This window comes from Gadus morhua, chromosome 19, assembly GCF_902167405.1.
Source record: "Gadus morhua chromosome 19, gadMor3.0, whole genome shotgun sequence".
In the NCBI taxonomy this organism is placed as follows: domain Eukaryota; kingdom Metazoa; phylum Chordata; class Actinopteri; order Gadiformes; family Gadidae; genus Gadus; species Gadus morhua.
Window position 1 is genome coordinate 4,946,267 of NC_044066.1, and position 13,246 is coordinate 4,959,512.

The 13,246-nt window shown below is 44.8% G+C and overlaps 2 protein-coding genes across 5 annotated transcripts in view; one reads left to right on the forward strand and one right to left on the reverse strand.

Moving 5' to 3' along the window:
- Window positions 1-4,826, reverse strand: part of unc13bb (unc-13 homolog Bb (C. elegans)) — an 82,668-nt gene extending 77,842 nt beyond the window's left edge. For all 4 annotated transcript variants that reach the window (XM_030341799.1, XM_030341797.1, XM_030341798.1 and 1 more), the window contains exon 1: window positions 4,575-4,826. In XM_030341799.1, coding sequence (XP_030197659.1) covers window positions 4,575-4,596 — 22 coding nt within the window. In that variant the 5' untranslated portion in view covers window positions 4,597-4,826. The remainder of the gene's footprint in view (window positions 1-4,574) is intronic.
- Window positions 4,827-5,897: 1,071 nt separating this feature from the next.
- Window positions 5,898-12,794, forward strand: stoml2 (stomatin (EPB72)-like 2). The gene is made up of 10 exons (XM_030342056.1): window positions 5,898-6,067; window positions 7,302-7,454; window positions 7,966-8,065; window positions 8,160-8,218; window positions 8,372-8,473; window positions 9,192-9,326; window positions 10,324-10,468; window positions 10,871-10,950; window positions 11,308-11,436; window positions 12,026-12,794. Exons 1-10 carry the CDS (start codon window positions 6,026-6,028, stop codon window positions 12,140-12,142), a joined length of 1,062 nt encoding a protein of 353 aa, XP_030197916.1. The 5' UTR covers window positions 5,898-6,025; the 3' UTR covers window positions 12,143-12,794.
- Window positions 12,795-13,246: the final 452 nt, after the last annotated feature.

A 13,246-nucleotide genomic window follows, 5' to 3' on the forward strand; every position in this document is an offset into this window, starting at 1 on the left:
TCAACGCACAACAGTGTGACAAACACATTCAGAGATGACACGAGCACAACTCCTATCCTCATAAGCAGCCCAAAACACAGACGGAAAGCACCACGGCTGGCCCCCTGGAAGACAGCGAGGGCAGACGTAAAGGAACCTGCAATCAGCTGACTAAATAAAACCAGTTTCCTATTCCACCAGAGAACTTCCTGCTTTGGACATTCCTCCGTGCAAAGGAAAGTGGTCCGGGTAAAAAGTGTGGAGGCGTGACTATGATGGTTCGGTGACCCGAGACCCTTAGGACGTTGCCGTAGGATACACGCAGCGCTCCAAGAATGTTGAACTACACTTTGTCTTCATGCTCCGGTTTAGGTATGATAGACTCGTGAAAGGAGGCACACATATTTGCTCATCTGTACGACACATAACACGCGTTCTAAAGTTCCCCAGATGTTACTGTTCCGTATCATTTTGAGAATCACAAGCCGAGGCACCACCACAAAAAACAGCGTTTCCACGGCAACCGTTCTACGCAGTAGTATCATTTGGGCTTAAAGGTTTGTCGTCAGTCTTTCCGAATGCAGGGTTTAATCAACCGGTGTGTCCTGGTCATCTTAATGAGGGGCCGTGAGAGTTTCCATGACGTCATAGTGTCCACAGCGAGCGTCACGCTCGGCCCCGCTGCAGATGAGTGCTCCAGAGGGTGACCAACCGAGGGCCCGATGGTGGGAAGAGATGTACTCTCAGAACCACCCCCCTTCAGTCAGGAGGGACACTTTCACATCAGGAAATGGGGTTGGTTAACCATCTACTTTGTGTTGACCTCTATTCTTGGAGAATAAAAGTGACTCATTTCAGAGTCGTCGCTATAATAAGGTCTATTTCATTGTTTTTCTGAGCAGATTACGATCTAGATACAGATCATTATAAGCAGGTTTTACGGTACCCTGCTTAACAGTGACAGAAAGATAACGGGGAGAGATTGGGGATTGAAACCAGAACATCGTAGCCTCTACATCCTTCTGCCATCCCGATCCATTTTCCACAACAAAGAGGAAGGCTTCGACCATCCGCTTAGATATTGCCAGCATAAACCGGTGATATACAATGCACAATATGCATATTAATCAGCATTCTCAACAGAAAATACGATACTGAATTACAATCAAATTCTGGATCAGTTCCACATGGTTAATACGTAGTCACGCTGTGTGAACTGTGTGTATTCTCCTCTAATGATTAAAGCAAACAGACTCTCAATCACTAAACGGCTGTCAAACATGGTGGTGTTGAATCAAAGTACAGTTCACATTACACCTGGAAATGTTAAATACACACCCAGTCACATCACAACTGATATCTAAAAGCTTCTAGTGGAAATGTACCAAATATGGCCCATTTCTTTATAGAAATAATTATGTAATCATAACGGAAGTGAGATAAGACATCCGAATGTGATGCTAGCCCTAGCGAACAGCTGGATTTATTTGCATTTAGTACTGGCTGACCTGGGGGGGAGGAGTCTGAATGACGAGAGAGAAAGAGCGACAGAGTGAGAGAAAGTAACAGATGGCCAGGGGATTACACCCACAATCTCTAAGCCCTCTCTCTCTCCCTCCATTCCTCTGTGTCTCTCTCCGCCTGATATATTTTTATGCTTCCAATGATTATTCTCAATCTATATGTACATTTTGCTCTCTCTGCTACAATGAGCAGGTTCAAAGCTAATGGACTTGATTAAATAATGCATCACACACATCCACACCCACACCAACTCACACACATACACACCAACTACCAACCATCCACACCTACTGCAAATGTGTTGATGAAAAGTGATAAAACATGGTAATACGCCAGATGCAAGTTAACATATTTTGTTTTTGAGCAACCCTTCCGAATGGATCTATGCAACACAAAGATGGCATGATTAAAAATATATATTTTTTGACCAAGATGTGACTAGCGCCATAGACACCATTATTTACCAGAATTTCGTTTGAAACGTCTCCTCAAAGTTTCTTTCTGTAGACTTCCGCCTTGTCACGAATGCGTTGTCGTACATGTTGCTATTTAAACATCACGACTGGGGAAAGCATTGTGCTATTCACAGAGTCCAGCATTGTGCTTTTCAATGAATCCCTGAGGGGTGTCAGAAATGAGTTCAACTCATAACAAACGCAGTGTTCAATAAAAAGGGTACCTTCTGACAAGATCAAGGGCTCTGCTTTCATTCCCTTATAATTCTAGATACAAATGGATAATAATAATCTGTTAAATTCCTTTCTTCTCCCTGAAACGTTGGAATTGTTATTTTAAAATTAAGATGACTAATGTCAGATTTTGTGAATGTTGAACAAAAGCCCTCTCCCACCTAATTCTCTCTCTCTCTCTCTCTCTCTCTCTCTCTCTCTCTCTCTCTCTCTCTCTCTCTCTCTCTCTCTCTCTCTCTCTCTCTCTCTCTCTCTCTCTCTCTCTCTCTCTCTCTCTCTCTCTCTCTCTCTCTCAAAGAATTGGCTGTCAGTTGTCCTGTATCAACAAACTACCCGACTGTACAGACGGAAGAGAGCCACAGAAAGGAGTGCGCTGCCAAATCCTAACAGTATTTTTTGAGGCCATGTGGCCCTTTCAGTTCAGGCCTTCTTTAGAGCGGACATCAATACCCCGGACTTCTGGATTACATCCAGACACTACGTCATAATTCCCAAGCGATTGTTTTAATATGCGACTCTTTATTTGTTTAAATGTCAAATGGTCAAAACTTTTATCCACCATCTGCTGGTGGTGATGGGTGCTCATTTCAGACAGCACATCATGCTAATAGCCATCCAAACAGCCCTAGTGTCTTCAGAGACATGGAGAGGAAGGGTGGGGTGATGGTGGAGTGGGTCGGAGGAGAGGAGGTGTTGGCGGTGCTGGGAGGAGGGAAGTTGGGGTGGTGGTAGATTGTGGTGTTTGGAAAAAGAGGAGGCAAGGTTGTGGTGGGGGAGATGGTGGTGGTGGTGGTGGTGGTGGTGGGAGAGAGGGTGGTAGGTGGTGAACTGGGAGATGGTAGTGGTGGTGGTTGTGGTGGGTGAGATGGTGGTGGTGGTGGGGGTGGTGGTGGTGGTGGTGGTGGGGGTGGTGGTGGACGGGGAGACGGTAGTGGTGGTTGAGTGGTGGGTGATATGGTGGTGGTTGGTGGGGGTGAGATGGTGGTGGTGGTGGTGGGGGAGATGGTAGTAGGTAGGGGTGTTGGGGGAGATGGTGGTGGTGGTGGTGGGGGAGATGGTAGTAGGTAGGGTTGATGGGGGGGGAGGTGGTGGTGGTGGTGGTGGTGGTGGTGGTGGTGGTGGTGGTGGTGGTGGTGGTGGCGGCTGAGCGGGCAGTGAGGGAAATAGCGGTGGTGTTGGGGAGAGAGAAGTTGGGGTGGTGGAAGCGTGATGGGGAGAGGGAGATGGTAGGGGGGGTGAACATGGTGAGGTGGTGTCATGTAGGGATCACAGGGTCCACACACGAGAAGCATTCAACCCTGCATCGATCAACAGCAAACACACAAGTTGCCATGGGGAAGAGCCCTTTTTTCCAACCAGCAAGAAATAAACAACATGGGCAGGCTGAGTATAGACTCACCTACACATCTCTTATATAGCGACTGTTTCTATTGACCAACAGTCTGTCTGTCTGTCACACCATAATCATAACAAACAAATGAAAACCTACAAAGTTCTGGGTTCACACTAGTTTGTGGAAATCGGTTTATTTGTTGAGTGATTACATTTCTAGTCTGCGCCTAGTTAGACAACAAAAACATACCTTAAATTTCAACAAAATAAGGCCTAAAATAAAGTGCATTATTAATATCAATGCAATTTTGTGGTATTGATGACAAACACAAACTGTAGGACTTGAGAGTGTACAAAATAAAGAAAAGGTTCTTATTCTACAGATGTGTATATGTATATCTACAAGTGTTGATGATTGATATAGTCTCATTACTTGAATTATAAAATAGTATGATACATCACGATTTCCTATTTTACACATATTTGTGTATTATATCATCAAAAGTTAAGTTATTGATGTGGTAAGTGGTTATTTGAGGCAATCCACAGGGGACAATATTAAGCACCTTTTGCAAAACAGTTTAAAATCTTTAAAATAAAAAATTGCTGATGGATACATTTTTACTGACCCTTCGTACTTGTTTTGATGTGTTTTCATTTAATGCTGTCAGAATTCTTAATTGGATTGACATTCACCACCCATTTCTGAAGTGACTAGATGCTCTAAAATCGCCAGATAAACAAAGAAAATGTTGAAGAAATTGTGACCAAATGTTATCTATGGTTAACAGCTGGCGGCACGGAATAAACACTACAGTGCAAACACAAATAATCACAACAAGCGCAAACACAAACAGACACTGTCCGCTCTTGACAGCAGGTCAAATCAGAGGCTCCCTGCTCCAACTCCCTGAGGGACAAACTGTCTGTAGACGCTCATTCTGTCACCAATACACCCTACAGGTAGTTTATAGTGAACTCATTAAAACCTACAATCTTAAACAGATGAATGATGCACTTTGCGTCCGAATGCAAAAAGTGGTTGCTTACCTCTGACGCACAGTAACGACATGACAGGAGATCAGGAGCGACAAATCCAGTAGTTTCACAAATCACGGAGAGGACCGAGAAAACATAAACTGTGCGCTGACATCCTAGTTCGTAAACTGTCTCTGCGGTGGTCCACTTTTGTCCTCTTCTTGGCGTCGACTTGTTTTCATTTACAGCCGCTTCTCAAGTAGTGTCTGGGCAGAGAGCAGGTGCCCCCTGCCGCGGCCCCGCCATGATCAAACTAAACGCACCTGAGGAGACGCCGGCGAAGAGGCGGCGCTTACGGTCTGATGGTAATGAGCGTCTGACTAGGCCAATGAGCGTGCGTGTTTTGGCTGAGTATAGGGCGGGCCCCTCTCAGACGCCTCGGACCAATCAGCGGTCGTTCCCCGACCTACAGGTTGATGGAACAGGTGGTGACGTCACGCAGTGTCGGAGAAAATAGTCTGAAATTGGAAGTCTGAATAAGAGAAAATTGGACGAATGAAGTGGTTGATAAGTGAAAGTGTTTTATTTTGTTCTGAATTGGGTTACATAAAAGAAATCATAGACAACCCCCCCCCTCCCACACACACACACACACACACACACACACACACACACACACACACACACACGCACGCACGCACGCACACACACACACACACACACACACACACACACACACACACACACACACACACACACACACACACACACACACACACACACACACACACACACACACACACACGCACACACGAAATGCAACTTGGAAAACTAGCAACTCCTTGTGTTTATAAGTTGTCACTGCACAGAACACCTAAGCTTATAGATATTTTTATTTGTACATTCAAACAAATATCTGTTAAATATTGGCTTATTTAAATGTGTGGGTTTCTTCTGGGGGCGAACCCCTAAACTTGGTTACCTCTTCAGCTGGTCAAATTATTTTGGGATATTGGACTTGGCCACTTGGCCTGGCCCACCCACATCCAAATGAGAAAGAATAAATTAAGATGAATAAATCAATAGCATCCACATGAGGTTAAAGGTCAATGTATGCGGTTCAAGTCACACTGGACTTGATAGATTGTTCTATTATTTCTAACCCCTAATCAACTGTTCCTGGACTTATAATAATAATACTATTTTATATAATATATAATATAAAAAAGTATTATATATAATATAGGATGATTAAGGAAATGTATAAAATACGAATTATCCACTGCTTGCTCTAAAGTTCACTGAAAGTAAAAAAAGAAAAAAAAACGAGGAGCGAATTGACGCTCCCGGATCTCCAGGCGCCTGGCTATAGTTCCTACCCGGGTTTCGCGTAAGCGGTGCACCGCTGATGTAATATTCACTTCCGGTCCCCATCACCTGCACTTCACTGTAGAATTCAACCACTGGACTTGTGTTTAGTTTCACTTCTTTGGATAACGTATACTAAAACCTATTAGTGAACCATGCTACGAACAGTGCTGCGGAGCGGCGGCGCCCTCCTGAAGGTAACGTTGACTCTGCTTTACTTTATGTGATAAAGTAGTAAACGTAGCTGGTCAAATGTCATTTTAGAGTAGCATTCACGATACCTTCTCTACCTTTTAAAAGTGGTGGACGGTGTATATACCATGACTGAACACACTTGTATAATATGTCCGTACAGTGGACACAATAGTTTCTAAAGTCATTGATGTCTCTATTTATGATCTCCTTGCTTCTGATTGTGGTAGCATGTTAATTTAACCTTTATTTATTCAGGGAAGGCCAATGATAGCAGGTTCTCTTTTTCAATGACGCCCTGATTACAACATACAAATAAAAACTAAAAAACGAATATAAAATATATGTATAAACAGTCGGTCAAACAACCAGAATATCGTTTCAATACATATAAATAATACAATGGGACAATTAAGAAAGCGATTTGCAACACGAGCAAAACTTATTAAAAGCGAGTACAATCATCCCATTCAACGTCTCAATTAGGACCAATCGCTCCAGTTTTAGTGAGTCCTGAAGTCTTTTCTATCTCAAGAGCAGTTTAAAGCAATCTTTCCTAAGATCGGTGCGTGGAATGACAAGTCTAATGTGAGTTTGATATGATGTATTGGTGAAATGAGTGTGAACCAACCATCCCAAACCTTCAGAAGGTCACATTATATAAAACCGTTCTGTTACGTTTAAAGTTTGAGTGCAAAACCATCTTTAGTGTTGATTGTCCAAGCCCAATTTCATACGACAGTAGTTAATTTCAAAAACCATCTAAAATGATCCAAAGTCTGATAGCAGACAGGCTCAAATCTGGTTTGACCTGTCGGTGCACATTTGGCTGTACAAAACTCGACCAGCTCTGATAAACACACATTAAATGTCTGATAAAGGTAGCCAATCAACACAGTGAAGACTGGCCAATGAAATCCCCTCCTGAAAGCTTCATCTCCTCATGCTGATGAGGAACAGGTGACAAGTTCTATCTCGCCCCGTTCCGTTGATGGTTTCCATCCCAGGCTCTCTGCTGTCTCGCACCAGAAGTTCTACTACAACAAAGGGCTGATGGATCTGAGATTGGACAGTAGCGGATTGCGTGTTTTATTTTTTTATTACAGAGTTTAGTCATTTTGTTAAATTTTTTTCCCGTGATGTGTTGTTTCCCTTAGCAAGCACTTTTTCATTGACGAATTGCACAAAAAGCGCTCTTAAACACGTGTATTGTAAATAATGTGATGTCCCACCCACCAGAACACCCAGCTGACCAACCAGAGGCTGCGGCTGGCTCCGGCCCAGCAGCGATGGGCTTCCAGCCTGCCCATGAACACGGTGGTGCTGTTCGTCCCCCAACAGGAGGCCTGGGTGGTCGAGAGGATGGGCCGCTTCCACCGAATACTAGAACCGGTATGATGTCATCCTTTACTGTTTGATCAGCTCAACATGCTAGTGCCCTCACCACAGTTGATACTCCTCGTAGCAAACAGGTAACCGCCGTTCTATGGCACCCGTCGGTCATTGCCCCTCTTCTTCAGTCAAATTTAGTAAGGGGGCGGCATTTGGCTAAGGAGGTAGAGCGGGTTGACTGGTAACCGGAAGGTTGCTATTTCGATCTCCGGCTCCTCCTCGCTTAGTGTCGAGGTGTCCCTAAACCTCACCCTGACTGCTCCTGATGAGCTGGCTGTGCCTTGCGTGGTTGTCACCATAGTCGGTGTGTGAATGTGTGCATTGAATTCGTGAATGTGTGTGAATGTTAGACAATATTGTATAGCACTTTGAGTTGGTTAGAAAAGCACTGTATAAATGCAGTCCATTTATTGTCTCTCTTTAGTCACTCTCTCACTCTCCATAAAATCCTTATGAACATATTCAAAGAAAGTTATGTAACACATTTTCGCCGGTCCTTCACTTCCTACAGGGTTTAAACTTCCTCATTCCCATCCTGGACCGGATCCGCTACGTACAGAGTCTCAAGGAAATCGTCATCGATGTCCCAGAGCAGTCTGCTGTGTCCCTAGGTCAGCGCACTTCACTTCGTCCTGCTCTTCGCGCGTTCATTTTTCCTTGAGTTTAGACCTGAATGGACCAAAAACCCTTCTTTCCTCCGTCCAGATAACGTCACTCTGCAGATTGATGGAGTGCTGTATCTGAGGATCCTGGACCCATTAAAGGTACGCTCAGTTTTTCATTTCGAAAATGTTTACAGAATCAAATAAATATATTCATAACTAGCATTTATTCATTATTACCATTTCATGCTTTATTGTACTGTAGGTATTTCTTGGGAAATGAAACGCGGCTTTTAAAGTGTTCTCCTTTTCCAGGCTAGTTACGGTGTAGAAGACCCGGAATACGCCGTGACCCAACTGGCACAGACCACCATGCGCTCTGAACTGGGCAAGCTCACCCTGGACAAAGTATTCAGGGTAGGACATGACCCACCCTGCTACACAGTGTCTCAATAGAAGCTAACTGAAAGGACCGCCATACCCCGAGTCCCGACTAAGATCATTAGCATGCACGTGAACATATGGATTCACCCTAGGGGGGGCAGTTGCTCTGGAGGTAGAGCGGTTGGCTAGTAACCAGAAGGGTGATAGTTTGATCCCCAGCTCAAAGTGTGTGTCGCGGTATAAGATAAGATACACTTTATTATCCTTGGAGGGAAATTTGTCTTGGACTCCAATGCTGTCACATATAGCTGCTTTACATACTATAAATAACCATACAAATGCAGACAATGCATACATATAGGACACAGGCCACATATATCATACAACATACAAGAAACAGTGCAATTCACACACACACAAACAAACGCTGTATTACACCATGGGTCATGATCAGAAGTACTATTGCACAATTTCTTTGGCCCCAGGGGCAATTAGGATCCTTATTGAGGTAGGCACAAATTAATTACTAAAGCGGTTCAGCCTGCATGGCCCTGAGCAAGACGCCTCACCCTAACTGCTCCGGACGAGCTGGCTGTCGCCTTGCATGGTTGACACCGCCATCGTTGTGCGAGTGTGTGCACGAATGGGTGAATGTTGTGTAGTAATCTAACGTGCTTTGAGTGTTCACTGGTTAGAAAAGCGCTATATAAATGCAGTCCATTCACACTCCCAACGATTGTATTATTTCCAGGAGAGGGAGAGTCTGAACCACAACATCGTGAACTCCATCAACCAGGCAGCAGAAGACTGGGGCATCAAATGCCTCCGCTACGAGATCAAGGACATCCACGTCCCCCCACGCGTCAAAGAGTCCATGCAGATGCAGGCAAGAACCTCCTCACACCGCTCTTTATGTGGCTTATACTCTGCTCGAGATAAAGAGGTAGATAGATATAGCTGTCGAGATGTATCCGTCACTGTAGCTACAGAGGGTTTCATATTTTAAAGGTGACATATTATACCACCAGGTGTGAGTATGATCAGCCGCTACAAGCTGTTTTGAAAATTGGCCTCTTCTGTCATCACAAAAGGGTTAATGTGTCACCTTTAAGAAACCTAAATGTTCTTTACTGTTCGTTAAATATATATCAAATTGGACAGGTGTGAATCTAAAAGTTTTGGGAAAATAGAGCTACAGTTGATGGAACATCAAATGATAGAGTTGAGGATATGTCATCCAAAACAGTGTGTGTGTTTTTCATGAAGCCTCATAAATAGTGCTAGTGCAATTTCAATTTCATTGAAATTTTGCGGATTGGGTAAACTGTGCAAATCATTCAATTTGATGTATCGCCATATAGCTGTGCTATAGTTTCCAGCGCTGCTCAAACCTTGGCTGTACGCACCCTCGGCTGAGGTCCGGGGTTTCATAATATTTGGTTCATGGAGACTGTAGAGTTCGACACTTGGCTGAACCCCCGGGCAGTCCTTTGAATGATCTCCGCAGCCAATGGGTTTCCAGCTCTTGTTTGTGACCCATTTGCCATAGTTTGTTCCTCCTTTTGTATGTTTATTCATACAATCCGTGAGCTTTTCCCCTCCCTACAATAGTGTCGCTAATAATCGAGTATCTCTTCCATTCCATCTACCTGTGCTGCCTCCTCCCCTGCAGTACCCCTGTACCTCACGCTTTGGGAAGCACTGCTGTGAAAAAACATCAGCTTTGGCATAGGGAGGGTCATCCAGACACAAGTTTGATCCCACGTGTCCACTGGCTCGTTAACGGGTGCTAAAAGTGGAACCCCTTCTTCACTGGGAGAAGACGTCCTCAGGACGCTGCGTGTCACCTGGGATGGTTGCTCAGTGTGGTCTGCTGGGTGCAGGTGGAGGCGGAGCGCAGGAAGAGGGCCACGGTGCTGGAGTCGGAGGGCCAGCGGGAGGCAGCCATCAACGTGGCCGAGGGCTGCAAGCAGTCCCAGATCCTGGCCTCTGAGGGAGAGAAGGCGGAGCAGATCAACCAGGCCGCCGGTAGGAACATGGTTGACTGAGGCACACAGAGCTTCAGCATATGCACGTACATGGATGGTAGTGTGTATGACTCCCCTCTGAGAGGCACTGGGTTTGAGCTCAAATGTTCTACCCATAGAGCAAGCAGTATTGACCCCTAACGGCTGCAAATTTCAATGCATGTTGCTTTTCGTAAAAGTGTCATCTTAATTATTATTTTTAAATGACTAGAGTGCAAATCTGGTACCCAAGTATGCAGTAACTAACTTCTGACCGTAACGTATTCCTGATTTTATTCAGCCTACAAATAATATCTTAATGAAAATCTTAAGTTTGATGGGAAATTGAATTAAATATGTTATGTAAGTGTTGTATAATACGCTGTGATATACTGTAATGTGTTTTGCTGTGATGGCCTTTCAGGTGAGGCTCAGGCCATCTTGGCCAAGGCTGAGGCTAAATCCAGAGCCATCAAACTGCTCTCAGAAGCCCTGGCTGAGCAGGTAATCCCCCTGCACCCACACACCGACTCCCTAACCAACAGCCCTCATCTTCACCTAAATACCATCAATAAGGATGACCTTAAAAGTCAATCCTGTTTATCTTTGCATCTATATTTCTACAAAATTAAAGAAATGAATAAAGTACTTGGTTGTGTAGCATCTTATCCTAGCTATCTTTGTTGTAAACAGGTAATGGGTTAACCTACAATTGTTACTGCTTTCTTTGAACGTCCTTACAGTACTGACAGCGATATATTGTGTTCCTTCTTCTGACAAATGTACTCAATTGTAAGTCGCTTTGGCTAGAAGCGTCCCTGCATTGAGACGTGTTGACCGTGGTGTTCTTGTTGCGGTCAGAACGGGGGCGCGGCCGCCTCTCTGAGCGTGGCGGAGCAGTACGTTGCGGCGTTCTCCAACCTTGCCAAGGAGTCCAACACCTTGCTGCTGCCCGCCAACACCAGCGACATCACCGGCATGGTCACGCAGGTACTGTGTGTGTGTGTGTGTGTGTGTGTGTGTGTGTGTGTGTGTGTGTGTGTGTGTGTGTGTGTGTGTGTGTGTGTGTGTGTGTGTGTGTGTGTGTGTGTGTGTGTGTGTGTGTGTGTGTGTGTGCTGCCACTCAAGGAAAGGTTCGCTGTGAATATACAGAGGAAATACTACTATTTTCCACCACTCTCCTTTGGTTAGGCATGCAGTCTAAACCTGCAGCTAGTGTCTTACCAGTGGCACTGAATTCCGGCTTCCACACAACACAAGTGTGTGTCGTTGAAAATGTGTACTTAAATACAGATTATTACCGCATCCAGAGGGTGGTTGGCTAATTTGTGAAGCTGACACAAACAAAGTTCCCCACTGCCGGAAATGTGTGTCATAATGCAGCGTCTCATCTGTCCAACATTGTGATGGACGCCCACCGCAGATCCATAATGACACCGACCACGCTCTGGTGAATCGGACGCTCCTGGGTCACAACTGACCTGACGGGAATGTCTGAGCTTTTGGTGGGAAAAGTGTGAAAAAAGACTTTGAATTTGGCTAACGTTTGTTTTCCTTCCTCTTTCTGCTCTGCGTCCAGGCGATGTCCATCTACAGCACCCTGGCCAAGCCCAGCGGCCGTCTGGAGGCCCTGTCCTCAGGGACCTCAGAGAAACAGAGCGAAGCACCCCCATCCCCCTCCTTGTCCTCCCAGTAGTGCCCCCTCCCCCTGGGACCCACCACAGCATCCCCGACCCAGTGACCCAGAGGGGGGAAGGGAGCCACAGCTCCAGGCCGGGGCCCAAAGAAGGCAGAAGGCTGCTCCATGAGCCGGTGGCTAAAGTTTCCAGAACATTTTCTGAAAAGGACACCTAATGTGAAGCACGCACCCGTCTGTGTGAGGAGCTCCGTCTGGTTTTCAGTTGTGTTAGTTTGTTAATTACCTGTTGTTGTCGGAGGTTGGAGAGTTCTGCCTTCCTGCTGCCCTGGGAATGAACACCTTGCTTCACAGTTATTTTGCGCATGTAAATAGCGCACATGCTGCACTATAGGGGGAAGGTGGACAATCATGAAGAATAACGTTGAAAGCCTTGTAAGGCGTTGACCCCCTCTGGTTGTTCATCAACATGGAAATATTAGTTAATGAAAAACAAGGGATCTAATCTGACAAGATCCAAGAGTCCCCAGTCGCTGTTCTGCTGTCATATTTTTCAAACCTATTATTTTACAGAATGTTTTGATACCGCTCACATTAATGGGGGGGTTTTGTTGTCAGTTTGTTGTTTTTACCTCTGTATTCATGTATTAAAAAACCAAAATGAATCCTTATAAAAACGTATACAAAATCTAATAAATTTTTGTCTTCAGAACATTATTAAGATCTACATTTTCATAGAGGCTTAAGTTACTTGAAGGATTAGGTTTTTGTAACCCTCATCAAATGTGTAATGGGCAGGGTTTATGTGAGTGACACATTTGGAATGTGAAAACTGGCTTTGCCTGTATGTGATCAGGCCATTCAAAGAGCCTTGCAATGACCCCTGTGTGTCCTAGCAACAGTGTTGCCAGATTGGGCCAGATTTTCCGACCTATCGGCTCAATCTGGCAACGCTTACTAGCAACCCAGTGGAAATAAAGACAAGTAGAATGTAGTAAAAATTATAAATCAACACCCTATCATTTATTTTATCCAAAAACTTGAGTAGATTATCAGGCCAAAGTGACCTACCATATAGATTTAATAATCATGGACTTTTTAATTAGAAACATGCTTTTGCGCATGCGTCAGGAAGCACGCCGGTGTTACCGCAAAAAGTGTCCG

Bases quoted from the DNA above. Each gene is read 5' to 3' on its own strand.
- stoml2 (XM_030342056.1), top strand. From the start codon at position 6,026: ATGCTACGAACAGTGCTGCGGAGCGGCGGCGCCCTCCTGAAG. The intron at 6,068-7,301 runs GTAACGTTGACT...CCCACCCACCAG, and splicing joins GCGGCGGCGCCCTCCTGAAG to AACACCCAGCTGACCAACCA. The intron at 8,066-8,159 runs GTCAGCGCACTT...TCCTCCGTCCAG, and splicing joins GCAGTCTGCTGTGTCCCTAG to ATAACGTCACTCTGCAGATT.